Source organism: Populus alba, chromosome 14 (assembly GCF_005239225.2).
Source record: "Populus alba chromosome 14, ASM523922v2, whole genome shotgun sequence".
Classification (NCBI taxonomy): domain Eukaryota; kingdom Viridiplantae; phylum Streptophyta; class Magnoliopsida; order Malpighiales; family Salicaceae; genus Populus; species Populus alba.
The window spans coordinates 14,328,613-14,351,105 of NC_133297.1; the positions used below are offsets into that span (position 1 = coordinate 14,328,613).

The following is a 22,493-nucleotide window of genomic DNA, read 5'->3' on the forward strand; positions in this document are numbered from 1 at the left end:
ACGCATCCAAGTGAAAGCTCTTTAAATTTAAAACTTATACAACCCCACATTAACTTGTGTTAAACTTTTTATCAAATAAATAAAAATAGTGAGATTCAAACTCATGAACACTTAATCATTAAGGCTCTGATATCATATCAAATAACTAATATACAAATAATGCAGAACCAATAACATGAAATTACTTACCTAACTATTAATTAGCACAAAATCACGTATACACAATTAATTAATTAACCTAAAACCAAACTGCATGTGGTTTCTACATAAAGGGAAAAGCACAAGAACAGAAAATGGTTATGGTATTAGGTGAAGATGACTTTAAAGTTTAAAAACCTATCGCCAAAATTGAAATCTTGGGACATTATGATAATTATGTCCCTAATATTGTTCGCTTTTCCACTTCGTCGTCTTCCACTAGCCAGCCAGCCAGCCAGCCTCCAGCAGCCCTCCTCTCTTCCAAGCAATATGGCAACAAAAAGGGGAAACAACATAATAGATAATGATTATATTTTTGTTCATAACCCTAACAACTCACGCCCCAAATTCAATACTCAACGCAGAAACAAAATGTAGACCTTTACTAGAAGTGCTCCATCTTACGGCATTGACTGCTCATGAGCGAGATCTGGGAAGGTGATAATAATTTCGATATACGTGAAAAATGTTCATATAACTTTTTCTTTGGTGTCCTTTTATATTCAAACATTATATTTAGTATCTAAAAAGATTGTTAATTATTCTGCATGTACGTACCAAGTTGATGTGAAGGAAAATCGCCCGAGAATAAGATTTAATGTCGATTAAAATATATAAACTAGGTTATATATTCACTAAATTAGCTGATGAACTGATCAATTGTTGCTAGCGGGTGGATTTTTCATCATTATCGTGCTCATTGATGACAGCTGTGTGCATGAACTAGGACGATGACTTTTAAGCAAATGGGCATGAAGGTCGATCGGTGACGAAATGGAGACTAGATATATGTATTGCCATGCCCCCATGTGCTAGCTTGCCCTCTATAATTCTACTGCTATTTTGGACTTCCTCTTGTTTAAGGATTTTAATGGAAATAATTGAAATTGGTAAATGTCCCACAAAATTAGTAAAATCATTCAATTTTGCTGTTTGGATTAGAAAAATACGATGAAAATATTGAATATTGTTAATGAAGGGACAACTTAGCTACTCTTGTAACCAGCTAGCTAGCTCTGGGTGGTTTTCAGAGCAGCGGGAACGTGTTGATGTCAAGAGAAAGAAACTTGCATTACTATTAATTCTTGCAAGAAATGAAAATGCTCTGAGAAATCAGAATAATTAAACACGTTCTCTTTTTTACACCTTGTTTTTTTTATTCTCTAAAATAGTGTGTAACTCGGAAATACCTGGAAAAGCTGCATGCAGTAGCATTTATAGAGATCCACATGCAATCGATCTCATAATTGAGAAATCACATGCAAAATTGATCAAAATATACCATGTCCAAGTCAAAAAAATAAAATAAAATCAAGTGTTTGTCTAGTGAAGGGAAGGTGCTTATAATGTGGCCTAGATATGAACGTGTAATGTTGAAGAATTAGGAGAGATTTGCAGCTCGCAAACCGGCCCGTTACAGGCAGTAATGCATGTGCACGTCTCCGACTAGATCTTCCCGTTCGTAATTAATATAATATTAGCGCAAACAAAACAAAAACAAAGAAAGATGAAATTTGGTTATCAGATAAGCATTTCCGGCAAGGATTCAGACCATGATTTCTTGAGTGTGCGGGCAGGAAGCATAGAGGAGCTTCCTGCTGCCTGCCTTTTTCACAACTATATATTAGATAGAAGGATAGCAAATCTATAGATTTCGAGGAAGAACGGTATTTGATGAATATTGGAGTGTTTCTATAGAAATATTCGAAGCTCGTGAATCATAAGATGATGCTAGGGCAGCAGCAATAAACAATTGAACAGGGCAGAGGAGTGGAATTATTAAAAAAGGACTCTGAAACAATAATGAGATTAACTTGTTTTGTACCATGTTATAGATTAAATTAAATGAGTAGTTGGAAATTAGTGCTGAACAAATAGAGAAATGCAAGAGATCAAAGCAGTGTTTGATTTTATTTTAAAAATAAAAAGTAATAAAAGACCAGCTAGAAAAACCCCATTTGCTAGATTATTCTAGAGACCGATTGTATCGGTCGGTGATGATTCCTCTCCTTCAACGACTACACTTGCTATAAATACTTTGTATTCCATGCATGCTTTCTCATCTACACAGACAAAATCACTGAGTTTTCCCTTGCCTTCTCTTAATCCAATATAAAGAGAAAAGGTGTAAAAGTCCAACACGTTGCCGAGAGGTGGTGGAATTTCAGGGGGAAGAATGACAGGTTCTAGCGGCGGCCCCCTTTGGGGTCGTCTTTGGCCTCAATTGGCCGTGGCGTTGGTTATTCTCTTTGTTTCAAGCAATGTAGGTTCAGTCTCTGCAGATGCTTATGTTTATAGTTCACCACCTCCACCTTATGTATACAAGTCTCCACCACCTCCATCACCATCTCCTCCACCTCCTTATGTATACAAGTCTCCACCACCTCCATCACCATCTCCTCCACCAACATACATGTACAAATCCCCACCACCTCCATCTCCATCTCCTCCTCCACCATATATCTACAAGTCACCTCCTCCACCTTCTCCTTCCCCACCACCACCGTATGAGTACAAGTCACCACCACCACCATCCCCATCTCCCCCACCACCTTATGTCTATAAGTCACCGCCTCCACCTTCACCATCACCACCCCCACCTTACATCTACAAATCTCCTCCACCCCCTTCACCATCCCCACCACCCCCCTACTATTATAAGTCTCCACCACCTCCTTCGCCATCACCACCCCCACCTTACATCTACAAGTCACCGCCTCCACCTTCATCATCACCACCCCCACCTTACATCTACAAATCTCCTCCACCCCCTTCACCATCCCCACCACCCCCCTACTATTATAAGTCTCCACCACCTCCTTCGCCATCTCCCCCACCACCTTATGTCTACAAGTCACCGCCTCCACCTTCACCGTCACCACCCCCACCTTACATCTACAAATCTCCTCCACCCCCTTCACCATCCCCACCACCCCCCTACTATTATAAGTCTCCACCACCTCCTTCGTCATCTCCCCCACCACCTTACTACTATAAGTCTCCCCCACCACCCGATCCTTCACCACCACCTCCGTACTATTACAAGTCACCACCTCCACCTTACATCTACAAATCTCCTCCACCCCCTTCACCATCCCCACAACCTCCCTACTATTATAAGTCTCCACCACCTCCTTCGCCATCTCCTCCACCACCTTACTACTACAAATCTCCTCCACCTCCTTCACTATCTCCACCACCCCCTTACTACTACAAATCCCCACCACCACCCAAAAAATCACCACCACCACCATACTACTACAAGTCACCTCCTCCTCCCTCACCATCACCGCCCCCACCATACCACTACAATTCTCCACCACCACCGACTCATTCACCACCTCCACCTTATTACTACAAGTCACCACCACCACCCTCACCATCTCCTCCCCCTCCATACTACTATAAGTCTCCACCTCCTCCTTCACCATCTCCTCCACAACCATACAATTACAAATCTCCTCCACCACCTTCAAAATCTTCTCCACCTCCTTATTACTACAAGTCTCCACCACCTCCAACTAAGTCCCCACCACCTTCAACACCATACTACTACAAGTCTCCACCACCACCTAAAGCTATACCTCCTCCATACTACTATACTTCCCCCCCTCCTCACATCCCTTACCCTCACCACCACCATCATGACTTAATTGTCAAGGTGGTAGGAAAAGTTTATTGTTACAGATGTTATGACTGGGGATATCCAATGAAGTCACATGATAAAAAGCATCTAAAAGGTATATTTTGTGTTAAAATGATTAAGCATTTCTAATATTATTTATCTTAAACTTGCAAATTTATTATGATTCATCAAATTTAGTTTTGTTTGTTCAATGAAATGGACAACACTAATTTATAGCATCTTCATGCATATTTTTGGCTTGATATTGGATATCATACATATATTCACTATGTTTCTATGTACAAATGTCTCTAGGGATATATGATTAATCCATTTTTCAAACAAAAATAATAGTATTTTATGGAGATCAATTCACTATTGAACACAATTTAAACTATGGATATTAATTATTGAAGTTCATTCGCACAAACATATAAATTTTGTCAGCATATTTCCCAAGTTTTAAATTTTCACTCCAAACATTAGACTATGTTATCTTAGCTATGACTTAATAACTTGAAAAGAACAAGGATATATATATATATATATATATATATATATATATATATATATATATATATATATGTGCTCACTTTCATTATTGTGCGTGGAATAGGTGCCGTGGTGGAGGTAACATGCAAGGCAGGTACTAAGGAGGTCAAGGCCTATGGTGAAACCAAGATCAATGGAAAATACAGTATTACTGTTAAAGGCTTCAACTATAAAAAGCATGGAGGAAATGCATGCAAGGCCAAGCTTCATGCGGCACCAAAGGGTTCATCATGCAATATCCCAACTGGCCTACACTGGGGTAACAAAGGTGCCTCCCTTAAGGTGAAGTCCAAGACAAAGTATGAAGTTGTGCTCTCAGCTAAGCCATTCGCTTATGCTCCTAAGACCCCTTATAAGGAGTGTGAGAAGCATAAGCCCACTCCGGCTCCTTACTATTACAAGTCCCCTCCACCCCCACCTCCTGCTTACATATACAAGTCACCTCCACCACCTCCACCAACCTATATTTACAAGTCTCCACCACCCCCATCTTATCTATATAAATCACCCCCTCCACCAACATATATCTATAAATCACCACCGCCACCAACTCATTCCCTCCCACCACCATATTACTATAAATCACCACCACCTCCTTCACCATCCCCCCCACCTCCATACTATTATAAATCTCCACCACCACCATCTTCATCACCACCACCACCCTACTACTACAAATCACCTCCACCACCGGTTCACTCTGCTCCCCAACCTTACTACTACAAATCACCACCCCCACCATCCCCATCACCTCCTCCACCATACTACTACAAATCACCTCCCCCACCGGTTCATTCCCCTCCCCCACCTTACTACTACAAATCACCACCCCCGCCATCTCCATCACCTCCTCCACCATACTACTACAAATCTCCTCCTCCACCGGTTCATTCCCCTCCTCCACCTTACTACTATAAATCACCACCTCCGCCATCTCCGTCACCTCCTCCACCGTACTACTACAAATCACCTCCACCACCAGTTCGCTCCCCTCCCCCATACTACTACAAATCTCCTCCTCCACCATCACCATCTCCTCCTCCACCCTACTACTACAAATCACCCCCACCACCTGTTCACTCTCCTCCACAACCATACTACTACAAATCACCGCCTCCACCGTCGTCGTCTCCTCCTCCACCCTACTACTACAAATCCCCACCACCTCCATCCCCATCTCCTCCACCTCCATACTACTACAAATCCCCTCCACCACCCGATCCTTCACCACCACCTCCATACCACTACAAGTCCCCACCACCTCCTTCACCATCTCCTCCACCACCCTACTACTACAAATCCCCACCTCCCCCCTCGCCATCTCCTCCCACCCCATACTACTACAAATCCCCACCCCCACCATCATCATCTCCTCCCCCTCCATACCACTACAGCTCCCCACCCCCGCCATCCCCATCTCCGCCACCTCCTTACTACTACAAGTCTCCTCCACCACCATCCCCATCTCCCCCTCCTCCATATGTCTACAAGTCCCCACCTCCCCCTTCACCATCACCACCTCCTCCCTACTACTACCATTCACCTCCCCCGCCGATGAAATCACCCCCACCCCCGGTTTACATTTACTCTTCTCCACCACCACCAATTCACTATTAGGCACAAAAAGCTCCGTAAATCACCACAAATCATGTAAGTAAAGGTTTTTCTTACTCAAGCTCATCATGTCAAATATTAATGCCAAAAAAGTTGAAGATAGTATAATGTAATTAGTTCTCACTTCCATTTGTACTTGATTTGCAGGTTTTAGTTTCAGCAATGTAATAAAAGAAGGCCGGTTCAAGAGCGAAAAGAGTAGATACGAAGCATCCTTTCCAAATCCATTCAATAAGTGTCTAAATTTTGCAACAAAAATACTAAAAAACTTTACCATTCTCTCAAACTTCAACGTGGCAATCTTGCATACCATTATATTGGGCCCCGCTGCAAAAGGTTCCCTTCGAATCAGGATGAAGAAGTAGACCGGGATTTGGAAATAAGCTTTCGCAGATTGTTTTTATTTTATTTTAATTTATTTTATCAAATTATTATAGGGGTTCCATTTAATTTATTTAATAATGTATTTTCGCATAGCCTCGTTTGTTTGGGCTTCTATTTATTGTGAGCAAATTGTGGTTTCTGGGACCTTCTTGTGCTTTGCACCGTGGTTATTGGTATAATAAAGGAGCGCTCCTTTTCAACTTATGCATTCATAATTGGTAGCATAGTAGGAGCAGACGCAAGGTTTATCTTCCTTTTGCCCTCTGCAAATCAGACCATTCACTTAAAATAGAATGTGGGCACAAACAACTTCAGTTTACCAGCAAAAACAAAAATCAAGAAGAAGAAATAATTAAGGCAATCATCTCTCATCTGCCAAACAATTATCTATGCATGTCCTGGTGTTTGATCAGATTATCAAGGGCTGTAGCTAGTAGGAGTCAGCTATAGCGGCTGTCTGCTTTTTTCTTAGCTGCCTCGTTCTTTCTGTTGATTCTTTCAAAAGTGAAAACTGTTCATGAGAAATAACAAGCCTTTATGAATGCATGTGTTGGACCCATAATCCTTTCGACACTAAAAAATTAATAGGGCATTAAAATTAAAATCAAAACGAAAACCAGAGGAGCGGGTGGTTTTAGTACTGCTACTGTTCAGTAAGAAACTGGAGAAAAAGTTCATGAATGTGCATGGAGTGCGTGGTCTAATCAGTAGAGACTTGCTGCAACTAGACGAAATGTGTTCGGATCCTCGGAGGAACTTAACAAGCTAGGGTTGCAGAAGAGCAAGTCCTCCAAAATATATATTTCTAGTCTTCCCTGATCATATATATTTCCTCCTGTTTCGTTACGTTCTTCAACAGTGGATATACTATTACTACAGCATGACAGAATCAAAGCACATGCTTTCGTCGTTTCATGACGGGACATTCTTCTTTTTATTAATTTTTAGAGTTAATTATAACTTTGTCTCTCTAGTTTAATATTTAATAGTAGAACTAATTAAATAATCTCAATGAAATAAAAAAAAAATAGTAATTGAATAACCCATTCAATATCCTCTATATTTAATAAGAAATATGATATTTTCTTGTATATATATTTACAAGTTGTGGGATATATGTGGATCCCTTTAGATTTCCCATAACCAGTCTTCCATGGTTTGAGATTCACTGCATCGAATCACATCAGTTTTTTCATCAATGAGAATCCATCTTATTTATAAAAAAAAAAAAAAAAAAAAAAGATTCCATACATTGTGATCCGTAAGAATCATTTTACAAAATATTCAAGATTGGAACTTGAACCCCAAAACCTCCCTATATCATAAGTATTTATCACTTGTGTCAGCTCAAGTGGATTTAAAAACATAGAGATTAAACTTATATAAAGTTTCAGAAACTATTGAATTTTATTAAATTATTGGGGTTAAATTACGGTTAACTCTTCCATCAGTGGAGCAGGTAATCTTGACTGTAGAGTTGATGAGGTCAGCCCATTTGACATCAAAATTGAGATAAATATAATGATTTGATTTTTTGTCTTTTATTTGCATTCTAATTGATTCTAATCTTGCATTTGACAAGAAGATTGGGAGAAAGTTAATTTTTTATTTTTTAAATCGAGATTATTGAGCCTTCCTTTGAAAAAAAATAGTTATATATAATTTTGTTCTTGATAATTAAGCATGATATTATAATTTTAAAAAACATGTCCCGACTGTTTGTATTTCAAACGGTGTTTAGAAGAGAAAAACACAATACAAAAGACAAGAAGCAAAACAAAGTAAAAAAAGAGACTTTGTTTCACCATTGTTGTGGAATCTTGTTCCCAATTGGCAATATCCTTCTCATCTTACAATATAGTATGAAGTTCAGATCTTGAATCATATGGTGAAGATAAAATTTTCATCAAATCTACAGGATTACATTGTTTATTTGCATTTAAAATATATGTTACAAACTGGTGATACTCTTTTATATTGTAAGAAAAATTCTTTTTTTATATGGGAATCGAGAAATGTGCCTTATAAATAAACTCGGGCAGCAGAGAATATTTGTTATGAAAGTTAATAAAAAAGAAAAAATGTTGGCTTCGCTTAGGTAGTATTTGAAATAAAGTTGAGTCTTTTAGAAATTAAAAATAAAATTAATTTTTATATATATATTTTTATTGTTTTAATGTATTATATCAAAAATAAAATTAAATAAATAAAATAAAATATTATTTTAATACATTTCCAAATAAAATAAAAACTTTAAACTACAATTGCTACACACTCTCAAAAATTCCATTAATTTGCAACAGACTCATTAAAGCAGAAGCCTGAACACAATGAATTAACATAAATGATAATGACTTCCCATAACTCCAGAGCTCATTCTATAATTGTTCTCATAGCTTATAGGAGTACATACAAATCCTTTGCCTGAATCAAATGCCATCCCTTCCTTGCTTGAAGGTTCATCAAGAATTTTGAGCACACAAAGTCCTCGCATTTTTAAAAAGGTATTTAGGTAACAGTTCAAGTATCCACATTGCCAAGAAAATTTGATTGCTCGGAAATTAACAATATAACATTGCCTTATTTTTCCAATCTTTCGAGTATCATATACAGTAATGTGATTCCAGCTTGATTTGAATAACTCTATTATCTATATATTGCCTTTCGAATGGCAATCACTGGAACAGTGAAAAGATGCAGAGCAAATCAACCAGCATAAAGTCTCCTTTTCTGCTTCTGTAAATCTAAATAGTTAAGGATAAAAGACTTCAAATAAACTAGTTGGTCTTATATGAGCACCCTCAGAGAGGAAAATACTAATGAGTATTATCCCAGGTTCAATTTGGGTTTTAGAAATTCAAGGAGTGTTTTACCCCCTAGTAGCTTATTCATTATACGTGAGGCAAAAACTATTTGCAAACAATACATCAATAGGATGACTTTGCTACCAGCAGTTCCATCCCTACATGTTGATTAATGGTGAACCCAAAACTGAAGGCTTTAGTTATCTTTGGAAACTACATGATTAATTTACCACAAGATGTGATCACATGTTTCAATGAACATTTGAATCCAGAAGATGAGACACTAGCTTAAGAATACAAATTCTATCTTTCAGAACGTCTCACTGGAACGAAATAATTATTGTACAAGGGGCAGTGTGTGCAAAGGACGATCTCTACCAGATTCTCAAGTAGGGGTACCCTCACCTTTTCCTTGATGTACAGCCTCTAAACATTCCTTTGCCCTATGAACCTTCGATTGAATGTAAAAACTTCCATTCTTCGAGTTTCTCTCGAACAAAGCGTCGTACTTCTGCACAAGCAGAAGAAACATGTTTCAAGACCTATTCCAATTATATGCAGATGAATGGACAAGCAAAAAAACACCAACCTTCAATATCTCCTCCCAAGAAGTTTTCTCAGTGACACCAAGAATCTGCCGAGCTTCTTGTTCCGTCATAACTTTGCTTCCTCGGCGGATTGTGTTTTGAATTGTTTCTTGGGCAACACCAGATTTTGAAGCATCTGCATTACACCATGCATGTAGTCAAGAGGCTGGATAGAAATTTGTAGCAAATAAAATAACTGCCATTCAATTTAGTGCATCTCTAGCTTCTGCCACTCCATCAAACATGGCAGGGTCAGATGATTAGGAGAAAACCAACAATTCTTTTCTCATAGCCTTCAATGAGGTCACAATGGGATGTATCATGGAAGAAAATATTTTTTCAGAGGAAACCTCAAATTAGCCCCCAACATATTACCAATTCTCAATTGATCCCAAAACAGAATTTATCAATCAGGTCCCCCACATTTCAGATATTTCTCAATCGGGTCCTTTTATCAAGTTCTGTTAATTTTTTCATTTATTTTATTTTTCCAAAACAATGTTGTTTTATAGCATAAAACTAGTTATTTGACCTGTATTTCCCCGCGGGTTGGTTAAATTTTCTTTCAACACAAAAAAATGAATATGACAGCATTTCATATATGTTTTTTAAAATAAAAAAAAAATCTCAATCATAAATTTAAAAGTTTATACATGCATTTAATTAAATAAATTGTGAATTATTTGTGGAACCACATCAAATTAGAAAGTTTGATTCCTAACCAACCATGCGATCCAAGTCATGGACTCAATCAGGTTCAAAAAAATTTTAATAATTTTTTATTTAACTATATAATAAGAAAAATAGACACTCGCAAAATTAAGAGCCAACTAAATATAGTGTCATTTGTTTAAGATCACGATAAACCAACAAATATCGAATCGAAAAAATTATGTTGCCTAATTAAAAATAAACAAAATGTTAAAGGATGAAATTGAAAAAAAAAATAAGAAAAATCAATAAAAATCCAATTATGAAGGATCAAATTGGGAGAAAAAGTCCGATAAAAAAAAGAAGAAAAAAGGACGAAAAAAGGCCTAATCATATGAGCCTGGTTGGCCCAACGAGTCTGGGCCTCCAAAAAAAGGCCTTGGCTCGTGAGCCTCGAGCAACCCACGTGTCTAGGCCTCCTTAATTATTATTTTTGTTTTTTATGGGGCAAACAATTTTATTTTTTTAAAAAAAAAAAAAGCAAGCAATTTGGGCATCAAAAAGTCGAGGCAAAGTCAAAAAATCCATTTTCAAGCATTGTTTTTTACCCAAAAACACCTTGGAGACTCAAATAAACTCGTTTATACCTTCAAATAACCCAAAAAAAAAATCCTAAAACAACAAATCAACTCGAAACCCAAAAACTTTCAAAGATTAGATTTGATGTTCATTTGAAGGAGAAATAACATCCTTGTGTAATTCCTCTCATCAAATGGAACCCATAGACACCAAGATCAACCATTTTTGTGGTCAGAATCATTGTCAATTGATATTTTCTCTCTTTACCACCGGAATATGGTGACTTTCTCTCTCCTACCTCAAACCAAGGATAAAAAATAAAATAAATGAAGTTTTGGATCAAAAGTGAACTTTGAAAAAATTAAAGGGATGAAAAATGGGTGTGTTGCATATTGAGAGGATCAAAGTAAACTTTTTTAGTCAATTTCAAAACAGCCACCTATTTCCTACGTGGTTTTCATATTGATCCTCTTCTTTCAATTCTACCATTCCTTTACAAAATAGAAGCAATTGAACTTCAATTTGGCCATAGAAGTACGCAATTGATGAGGAAAAAAAGTTTGATAACTAAAATGAAAAAAAAATAATCAATTGGGAATCTACTGTAAATTGTGAGGGGAGCTACAGTAGTGTGAGGAACAGCATTTTCCCACGCTTTTAGTGTTTTCTTAATATGAATATTATGGAAAATATTAACAAACAATGAAAAAGTGACCCAATTGAGAAATGATTGTAACATTTGGGAGCCAAATGATAAAATCTTTTGTTATGGGATTCAATTGAGAATGGTTATATAGGTTTGGATTTAAATCAGGGTTTCCCATTCTTTGCCAACGAGTTAAAAAGCGAATACATTCTAAAAATATTGGCATCAAGGGGCATGAGTTGAAAAAACCTCGTTGAAGATAACACCAACATTATGGAATTTTATTTTCAAGTAACTTGAATAAGAGACAGAGACAAACAGAAAATGATTTCTGCTTCTACCAAAGCTTAAAAGCAAGCAAAAAAGTCAAAAACAACCAGAAGAATAAGAAAGGAACAGGTAGTGAGAGAATCAAGCGGAGAAGTGTATGCGTGGTCATATAAGCCTAAGCAGTAAATGCAGAATTGAGAACCACAAGACTTGCAACCCAATTAAAAGCAATGACAACCAATACATTCCCAAACCAAATTCGACTTAACCTCCTGTATTAGATAGGACAGATTGATGGTTATGAAAAGAATTGTTTGGGAAAAAAAAATAAATAGCAACCTGAGCAATTCCATCAATGAGATCACTTGGCCAGGACAAAGATTATTTAATTGGGTTTCAAGTTTTTTACTTTAGAAGTTCACAACTACAGTTGATCGAGCAGCAAGAAGCGGTACTATGAAGTAACACATATAGCAATACATTATTCATCACCTTGAACCTAAAATGATCAAACCATAACTGAAGACTTTGCAAAAAGTGTTATGCACTCCAGTACATATTTCATTAACAATTAAGGTTCTCATTATCAGATGTAGCTTAGGATGTCATTTTGTTCACTATCAGACTTGTCAAAAAACTTCATAAGCCCATCATTAACCTTTCTATATCCTAATATTGAAAGAATATGCTGCATGGATTACAACCATCAACAAAAAGGATGTCAATGAAAAACATAAAAGCTCTCTAGAATCAACACTAAAACAATCTTTTTTTATTCTCTTTATTTTTTGGTTGTAAGGAATCCAACTCAAGAACAGATAGAAAAATGCCAGCAATCAGGTATAATGGAAAGAAAGTCTTACTTGCAAGTGCTTGACGGTATGCTTGAATAAAAGCCCTGCCTAATATAGCAGAGCCCATCACAATTAAGTTGGCAATAATCTTTCCTGCCTGTGAAACCGAAAGTATGCATTACTAACACTTTAAATTTAAAAATTTAAGAGCGTTATAACAAAAACTACAAATATGTCAATCTTTATAGGTGAATCTGTCTCTTTCAGGCATGTCCAAATGGAGAGCGCCTGTGCACATTAACACACTCTAACAAATATGATCCGACTACAATAACCCATGCCTCTGACCAATTTAGGCAGGCTAGGAAATCGATTAACAATAGGCATGGTGTTCCTTAAAATTCACAAAGGCAAAATATAACTAGTAAAATAGATAATTTGGTTTTGAAGTTTGGAGGATGCCTTATCCTCCTGCTCTTCTACTTCTAAACTTTATTACAAGTTCCTTCTTTCATGTATATATATAGAGAGGGGGGGGGGGCAGACACTTGACAAAGTGCATAACTCATGTGTACCCAACAGCAACACATGTTTGAATGCTTATAGCTAGAAGACTCACAACAGTAGTCGATGAAGCAAAATAGGGACTCCGAGCACAATGATACTCCACACCTAAGAGATCTACTCAGGAAATCCATCATGACATCCAAATCCTTTGAGGATGTCTTTGGCGGGGTGTAAACTGTTTTCAAAAAATTCCTTAAATGTCAGGAATACAACAGCCAGGAACAAAATTTCAAAGAGCCACAAAAGCTCAGTAAAGCCTCTGTGATTAGCTGGAAATTGCCATTTCAGAATTCAATTTACTCAGACCAACATCATATATATATTGCATGAGTTGAAGAGATATCTTTTAATCTATTTGTCCCTCGAACTAGATTAATATGCTCCTTGCTAGCAAAGTCCTGATATAATTTCCCTTGATCAAGCTTTCTTTCTCAAATTCATGACAAGGAAACCTCCTAAACACCATAAAAAACTAACGGTGCATCAGAAAAATTGTCTTAGCACCTGCTATTTCACCTACTACTATCAATCTTAACGAAGGACAAGATTTTTTGACAAACTTCTGTGGACCCCCATCTTTAAATCCCACATAATCTTAAAGAGTCACTGATAAGAGTGCCAGATCACCTCACGTTAATCTTCTGCTAAAAATGCCTCCTCAACTTCAGCAATTTAGGAAACAAATGTGGAAAAGAACCTCTTGCAGGAGCCTCAAACAGAGACAACTCCGTCCTCAATGTGACCCACCTAATCTCTCATCTCAGTAATGCACAAGTATTTCCTATTTGTTTCTTTCCATCTTCAACAATTCAAAATTTAATGGAAACACAGCTCGCAAATTGTCCCTTCTCCTAATACACTAATGTATGATCGGTCATTCAATTGATTTTCCCAAAGACAGCTACTAATTTTATGTGATTTCAAATTAATTTTTTCAATTTTATCGAAAAATCTAACAGCATTTCTATTCTTGCATCAAACTTTATTCGTATTAAACAAGAAAATTAAATAAGGATGAAAAAACATACCATGGGTGTGGGTAGCAGAAGAAATTTGTATTTGTATTGATAAATGAATATGAAGATTGATGGAAGGATCTCTTTTCAGTCCCGAGAGGTTGATTGATTTCTAGGGCTTTCTTCTCTTCTCCTCTTCTCTGTGCAGAGATCAATAAATTTTATTTTATTTCCTACTGTTTAATTAAATTTGGGACAGTCCACGAGTCAGAATATGGTTTCTTCTCGAAAGTTCTCTGCCGATCCTTAGTTTTTTTTTAATTTTTAATAACAATACATGGAAAAAAAAACACTTAAAAAAATATTTTTTTCAATATTGTTTTTAAGCGATATATATATTTTAATATACATTTAAAAACAGAAATTATACATTCTCAAACGAATGGTGTTATTTTTAAAATTATTTAAACAAATTAATCTTGATTAATATATAAATTAATTTCCGATTTTAGTTTCTTATTTTATTTTAAATATTTTTTGTTGATGCATGCTTAATCATTATTCAATAAAAAAAATGTTTTAAGGCTTCTATTTTTGGAAAAGAAAAATAATTTTAATATCCACCTGATCCTTTTTTTTTTTAGTGCTTTTTGAGAACGAGTTTGTGAGAATTCAATGCGGAAGTCATGCACAAATGCCCTAATAATCTCCCCGTGAAGCTTTAAGCATAACCCACAAAATTATGCTCAACAATTTTCACACTCCACAATTTGTAATCCTGTCTTAATGAGCAGTTTACTGTTTATTTAAGTATTAAACAAGTTAAATCTCCTTTGAAATCGAAGCTGGCTACAAATAATTTTTTATGAAATTTCTAATAACCATATCAAAATGCATGTTACAGTATAGGTGGTACTAGATTATTGATTCGTGGTATACCGTGGATCAAATTATTTTTTCTAACTTTAAAAAAATTGTAAGAATGTCATGAAGTAAAAATAAAATGATGCTCGATGGATAAAATACTTTTAAATTACTAAATTGGTGATATATAAAACGATATAATTAAAAAAAATTAAAACAGCAATATATTCGTTCAACTCGAGTCAACCACGATAAATCTATAAAATCTGTAATTTGAAATATGAGACAATGATAATCTTATAAACTTGAATTAAAAGAAAACAAAGAGCCCAATTCTAGTGAACCAAATATTAAAGATTGAAAATTAAAAAAAAAATCAATTAAAAAAACACAAAAAAGCTATATTTAAACAAATAAAAATATCATTAAATAAGCATATCATGATTATGTTTCAGGAATTGGTTAAATTTAATTCAAAGCCAAATGTAGTTTAAAAAAAAGCTAAATTTAACAAAGAACAATAAATAAAAAAACTAAGGATAACTCAGATTATTTTAAAAATTAATAAAAGATCTATAAAAAAAATAGAGTTCAATCTCCAGTTAAATCAAATGATAATGGATGAAAATAATTAAAAAAAAAAACATGAACTTAAAAGGAGGGGAAAAAAACTTAGGCAAAATATCAAAAACTTGGGTTAATCTCTCACATTTACAATTTGTTAAATTCTAAACCCGGGCTCAATCAAGAAGTTTAAGTTAATGCTGAAGGATGGAATAAAAAAAAACTATCAATTTAAAAAAAAATCATAATAAAAAATAGAAATAAAAAATTAAGAATGGTGAAATTATAAAAAAAATCAAATTTAAAAATAATTTCAAATAAAATAAATAACAATAAAAAAAATAAGAATCAAGTATAATAAATAAAAAAATTAAATGATAATGAAATGAAAAATAAATTAAAATTTTATAAATAAAAAAATATCAATTAAAAAGAATGAATGAATAAAAATTAATTGAATGGAAATTGTGAAATTTTAAAAGCACAAGCATCAAAATTGAGGGGATAAATAAAATAAAATAAGATAAGGAATGCCAATCAATTCCCAACCAAGGGAATTATGCAACACGCATTGCCCATGACAATTTGGAAAACACCAAGTAAAGCCGTCATTTGCTATCGGAAGTCGTTGCATGCGCTGCTTGACACAGTGGGCAACTTACTTGTCAACAAGTGTAATGTATGTTCCGACCATCGTTTTGAAATCTGACCCGGTCAAGTGATCGGGTCACGGGTTAGATGGGTTGACCCGGTTCAACCTAAAAAAAACAGAAACATAGAGAAGACAAAGAGACTTGTGATCTTCCTCTAGCAAAAGGGAACTTCAACTTCCCCTCACCATAGGTTGTTAATCCAACCAACAAATACAAACCCAGAGAAACCAGGACGAACAGACAAAAGCCACAAAGAAGGGGAGAAACACAAATAGATAATACAAAAAAACACATATGAAAAATGAACTAACACAGATAATACAGAAAGAGACCAAGAGGAACAAGAATAGAGAGAGACAGAGGGAACAAGAGAAATAAAAAACATAAATAAAGAGAAGACAAGCAGAGAAAAGCAGGAACAGAGGTGAAGTGAACTAAAAATAGAAGTAGAGGGGAAGAAAGTAACATTGGTTAGCCAGCCTTCCATCACCATCGCCTTCGTCTTTAAGTAGCAGCTCCAGGTAAGTCTTTCTTTCTCTTTCTCTTTCCCCCGCTTTCAATTCTTAATAATAAAACAAACATGGGTTGTGGATCATAAGGAACAACAAACGAAAGGCCTATTGTCATGATATATATATATATATATATATATATATATATATATATATATATATATATATATATATATATATATATAAAACAGTATGTAAGAAATGGTTACGGTGACGAATCTAGAAGGTGATAGACTAGTAACAGTGGTTGTGGCAGTAAAGGTACTATGATGGGGGATCGTGAGGTAGCATGTTGATGGTAGTGTAGCGCCGCACCATATGGGAGATTCAAACCTTTTTCGCAAAGATCAATGGTCAGACATTTGCTGCTTCTCTGCTCCTCAACTGAGTTTCAAAGACAAAGAGTAACATTAATTAGGTTTATTGCTTCGTTCTTCTTTTGTCTTCAGTCTTTAGCATTTTGGCATTTTAGATAGCAAAAAATGACGGCGTTTAATGACAGTGAAAATAAAAAAAAAATTTGACCAGGTCGCATCTGGGTTTGGCCGGGTGGACCGGGTTGCCCCGGGCCAATTCCCGAGCGGGTTTTTGCATTAACCTGGACTGGTCCTAGGCCTAGGTCGACCGGGTCCCTGGTCGACCAGCCGGGCCGGTCCAAGTTTTTAAAACTCTGGTTCCGACCACTTTTTTTTTAGTATTTTTTTATATTTTATTAAAATATTATATTGTTTTTCAAATCACATTATTATCACAAGAAAACTGGTTTAAAACTAATTAGGTTCCGTTAAGTTTTTTTTATTTCAAACCAGCAAAACCAAAATTATGACTACGATGAATAGCTGAGCAATCAATGCAAAAGAAGATATTGTAATTGATGCTGAAAATTAAGAACTTGGGAAAACTATTGAATCAGATAAAAAGAAATTGAAGGAGCAGTAAAATGAGCCCTTAAAATGACTCGAAGCAAATTCAAATTCTTCATCTTCCAATTTTTAATTTAAGAAACTCAAATAATTGAAAGAAGAAAAATCATCATAAATTTAATCACAGCGGCAAAACTTGACTATTTGCAATATCAACTCACAATTTGGTCACTGTAAATTGATTTTTTCTTAATCTAATTTCTCTCTGCTCTCTATCGAATAAGGCATGCATTACAACAAATATTGTTTTTGACAAGGAACAACATGGAAGACTAAGTGAAATTAAAAAGATGTTTGATATTTGGTAATAGTTATTTTTTAAAGTATTTTTTATTTAAAATATATTAAAATAATTTTTAAATTTATTTTTGATATCGATATATCAAAATGATCTAAAAAATATATAAAATTCCTAAAATTTAAATGGTAAAAAATGCGTTCTAGCTAGCTTATTAGTACTTAAAAGTGCATGTTTATCAAGGGTTTATATCATCATTTTGCACTTAAAGTATTAATAACTCCATAACTAAAGCATGTTTTATAATAACAAGTCTAATATTATAAAATGCCTTAATATATGGTAAATGTTCATCTTAAATGCAGGCTTATCACATAAATCAAAGGATTGATTGATGAGTTCAAGTATGAAAATTGAAAGGACAAAGAGAGGGCCAAACTTAGAAAAAGAGATGTTGGTGCAGTCCAAACTGGAACACTGTTCAGTAATTGGGTCATATCTCAAGTTCTAGATGTCCAAATGACCTCAAATTTTTACACAGATTCAGTAAGGCATAGGCCTACAACTTTCATGTTTTCATCAAGATCTAAGAAGGCCGTTTTCAAGTCCAAATTATAGCAACAACAAAGAAGTCCGAATTTGTCCTGCAGTCCAAATACTGTTCAGTGTTTGGCCCATATCTGAAGTTCTAGAAGTCCAAATCACCTCCACTTTTTTTTCTTGGAAATCTGAGTCAATTTCTTACAACTTTCATGCTTTCAAGTGGACCCAGTTTTGATGCTAGCATTTTCGTTTTATTTAGACAAGATGATAAGGATTTTCACTAAGTCAAAAGTTGGCCACCCACTCAACAATTAGTCATCAAATCAATAATTCCGAATTTTGGCCTATAAAAGGAGGCATTTGCCATGTATTTGGGGGCTTGGTTGTTCAGATCAAGTTCATGCTTTTTATTTTATCTCTTTATATTTTTGTAATTCTTAAGTTTTGTTTTCATTAATTTCTTGTTTATGCTTTTCATTTCCTTTCTTTTCCTTAGTGAACTTGTACCTTATTTATGTTCTTGTTTTGTTTATTTATGTTTCTCTTCTTCATTATGTTTAGCTAAGTTTATTATGTCAAGGTGAAAAGGTTACACTAATGGTGTAAGAACAAGTATGGTGTAAACTCAATATAGACCTTAATGTTTAATATTAGCATATCTTATCTTTTTATCTTACTAATTCTTAATACCTTGCTTATTAAATGGTTAATCTAGATTTGTGTTGTATAATACTTGGTACAACGAATGCTTGGCACTCTCATAGCCCAATCGTATGGTATTACATACACCTGGGCTATGAAAGGAACTTGATTTGTTGTTAACATCAGTTAACATCATGAATTCCTGACAATATTTAAAAGTTTGGTGTTATGTAAATAAGATAATTAATATGATCATGTTAATAATTTATAATGAACTATTAATGACAAATCATCCGATTGGAATCTTCTTCGTGTGTGGTTTCCATACTTAATATTTGATTATACTATACTTGTTTGAAATACCATTGGTGGATCCTCTAACCTTGACATTTGTTTTTATCATTGTTTAATCTTTACATTAATCTTACATCTCAAAGTTCTCATTAATTTCTTCCTCTTCTTCTTTATTATTATTAGTACTACTACTACTACTACTAGTATTATTATTATTATTATTATTTACATTCTTGTTATATTTTATGTACGTTAAGTATGCTCTGTGTTTGATCAAGGATCCTGACATTGTTGGTCTTGCCTTGTTCATTTGCATCGGAAATCTGTTTATATTATATAATATATCTCTTTGATCTTTTCATAAACTCAGTATATAGGCTGGAAACCTGTGACCCGATCTTTTAGATCATTCTCAGGTATAACAACGCCACGTACTGAGTATTATTATTATTATTATTATTATTATTATTACTGTTACTATTACTATTACTATTACTATTACTATTACTATTACTATTATTGTTATTATTATTGTTGTTGTTGTTATTGTTGTTGTTGTGTTGTTATTTATAATTTATACAATTAACCTCTCTGTGGTTCGACCCCGGTCTTACCGGGTTATTTATTACTTCGACACTCCTGCACTTGGGAGAAGACATCAATCTTTTGGTCGTGTCACTAGCACTTTCTAGATCCAACTAGTTATTTAACTCACATGTTGTTACAAACTGTAAATTGTTTTTTTAAAAAAAACTTATGGGCATGCAATATATTTTTTAAAACAATTCGAAGTATAAAACAAAAGACTCATGCAAGAATCTAATCAAATAAACAGATAATTATTTATGTAAATAAAAAAATTATTAACAATAACTAAAAGAAAAATTAAAAAAACTGAGAGATAGATGTAGGTAAGAAATTTGATCATGTAAAATAAGATATTTATTCGTTTGTGTCAATTGAATTTGTTTATTAAAATGGATAAAAGATAATAGAAACATAAGCAAATACGGAACTATAAATATTATGCAAAGCCAAACATATAAAAAAATATTATTTAAGAATAAATATTTTTTTATAACATAAAGCTCACCTATATAAATTAAAAAGAATTATTGAAAAATTAAATACAAAAAAATCATTAAAAAAAATTATTCAAAGAGATCTACAAAAATTCATGGTCTAAGTCATATGACCAGGATAAACTGATAGAGAAGAAATTAAAGATAACCAAAAAATCATTTTTTTTAAAAGTTATGTTTAATGTTAAAATTGTAAAAGAAATTGAGAAAAAAAGAATCTCAAATTGCATGAACTTGTTAAACTCATTACCTATGTCAATAGATCAAAAATATCACAAATGAAAAAGCTATAAAGCCCATTCTCTATCAAATCAAAGGCTAAATGATGAAACAGAAGAAGAAAAAACCACATAGATATTATGACTAAAATAATAAGGAAGAAAATTGAAATAAAAAATAAATTAGAGGATATCAAAAAACTTTTTATTTTCTGGAAACCACTTTCCAAACTTTCATGTGTTTGTTTGAGATTTAAAAAGTTGGTCAACGAAAAATATTTTCCAGTCAAAGGAAAATTTGGCTTGATTTCCAAAAAAGTGTTTTCCTGAAAAATTTGGGCGAAAAACACTTTCTGAAAGTTGTGAAAAAATTTAGAAATGTCATATTATTTGCTAATTATATCAAATTTGGTCATCAAATTTTTGATTGCTATATATATATATATATATATATATATATATTTTGTTTTGAATATTTATTTTTTAATTTCTTCTCTTAAAATTTAATTTTTATATTAACTTTGGTTCTCATTTTTATAATTGTTATTTTCTTTTTCCTTATCATTTTTTATTGAAATTTTTTATTTATCAAATTTGGTCCTCATTCTTTTGATTATTACTTATTTTATTTGAAATAATTTATAAAATGTTAATTATTATTATTATTATTTTAATTTCTTCATCTTTCATTTTTTTTAAAATTTTTAGATTTGATCTCTATTATTTTGATTATTATTTATTTTATTTGAGATCATTTATGAAATTATATTTTTTTTCAATTTCATTCTCATTTAATTTTTTAATTTGTAAGATTTGTTCTTTATTATTTTAATAAACTTGAGAAAAATAAAACATTAATAAATTATTTTTTAGCTTATTTTCCATGACATAACTAAATACTGGAAAGTGTTTTCTAACTTATTTTCCATTACACTACCAAACATCAGAAAAATAATTCACTTTCTCAGAATTCACTTTTCAAAAGAAAACTACTTTTCAAAAAACAAACGGGGCCTTAAATTAAAAGTTTAATTTAAAAACAATTAAAATTTTAAAAAATAAAAAATAAATCAAAAGAATGAAAGATAAATTGAAAAACAATAAAAAATATAAACTTTGATTGAATGATGAAATTGAAAACCAACAAAACTTTAACAAAAGAGCCAAAGGGAAAAATTATGATTAAAAGAATGAGAGAGAAAATTGAAATAAAAAATAAATTAGAGGATATCAAAAAAATTAAAATTGGAGGGTTAATTTTAAAAGCAATTAAAATTTAACAAAATGAAAAATAAATAAAAATAATGAGGGCTAAGTTGAAAAACAATAAAAAAACATAAACTTTGATTGAAAAATAAAATTGAAAACAAACAAAATTTAAACAAACGAACCAAGGAAAAAAAATCAAAAAATCAAAAACATAAGTATTGAATTGAAAAAAATAATATATGACAAATTGTAATTCAATGACTAAATTGAAAATAACTAAAACTTTTATAATAGGACCAATGACATCAATAATCAATAAAAAAACTAAAGGACTAAAATTGACAAATTCAAATGAAAGTGGACAAAGGTGTATTTTCTCTGGAAGAGAAAGAAAAGAAGGAAGAAAAACAAATAAATGATCCCCGATAAGAAACCAATCATAATACGTTGGCACACGCCGCCTCATAAGAAAAAGGACATAACAACGCATCTAAAGACACGATGGGAAAACATATTTGCTCACC

General features: G+C 33.5%; 2 protein-coding genes across 4 annotated transcripts; one reads left to right on the plus strand and one right to left on the minus strand.

Annotated features, from left to right (window-relative positions):
• The first annotated feature begins 2,248 nt into the window (after positions 1 to 2,248).
• LOC118040482 (uncharacterized) lies at positions 2,249 to 6,573 on the plus strand. Of its 2 annotated transcripts, XM_073404719.1 has the most exons (4): positions 2,249 to 3,938; positions 4,440 to 5,057; positions 5,106 to 6,025; positions 6,137 to 6,573. In XM_073404719.1, exons 1-3 carry the CDS (start codon positions 2,375 to 2,377, stop codon positions 5,990 to 5,992), a joined length of 3,069 nt encoding a protein of 1,022 aa, XP_073260820.1. In that variant the 5' UTR covers positions 2,249 to 2,374; the 3' UTR covers positions 5,993 to 6,025; positions 6,137 to 6,573. The 2 variants fall into 2 exon arrangements, with proteins under 2 accessions (XP_073260820.1, XP_034903338.1); XM_035047447.2 differs by having other exon boundaries at positions 4,440 to 6,025.
• A 2,108-nt stretch (positions 6,574 to 8,681) lies between these two features.
• LOC118040470 (mitochondrial import inner membrane translocase subunit PAM16 like 2) lies at positions 8,682 to 14,495 on the minus strand. 2 transcript variants are annotated; one of them, XM_035047435.2, is made up of 6 exons: positions 14,300 to 14,495; positions 13,324 to 13,446; positions 12,774 to 12,861; positions 9,767 to 9,900; positions 9,583 to 9,688; positions 8,682 to 8,860 (listed from the first exon to the last, which is right to left on the minus strand). In XM_035047435.2, exons 3-6 carry the CDS (start codon positions 12,829 to 12,831, stop codon positions 8,709 to 8,711), a joined length of 450 nt encoding a protein of 149 aa, XP_034903326.2. In that variant the 5' UTR covers positions 12,832 to 12,861; positions 13,324 to 13,446; positions 14,300 to 14,495; the 3' UTR covers positions 8,682 to 8,708. The 2 variants fall into 2 exon arrangements, with proteins under 2 accessions (XP_034903326.2, XP_034903317.2); XM_035047426.2 differs by lacking the exon at positions 13,324 to 13,446 and having other exon boundaries at positions 14,300 to 14,490.
• Positions 14,496 to 22,493: the final 7,998 nt, after the last annotated feature.

Coding starts and splice junctions, on each gene's coding strand:
- LOC118040482 (XM_035047447.2), top strand. CDS start 2,375: ATGACAGGTTCTAGCGGCGGCCCCCTTTGGGGTCGTCTTTGGCCTCAA. Junction 3,939..4,439: donor TGATAAAAAGCATCTAAAAG/GTATATTTTGTG, acceptor TGCGTGGAATAG/GTGCCGTGGTGGAGGTAACA.
- LOC118040470 (XM_035047426.2), bottom strand. Junction 9,901..12,773: donor ATACCGTCAAGCACTTGCAA/GTAAGACTTTCT, acceptor GGTGTAATGCAG/ATGCTTCAAAATCTGGTGTT. Junction 9,689..9,766: donor CTTGGGAGGAGATATTGAAG/GTTGGTGTTTTT, acceptor CTGCTTGTGCAG/AAGTACGACGCTTTGTTCGA.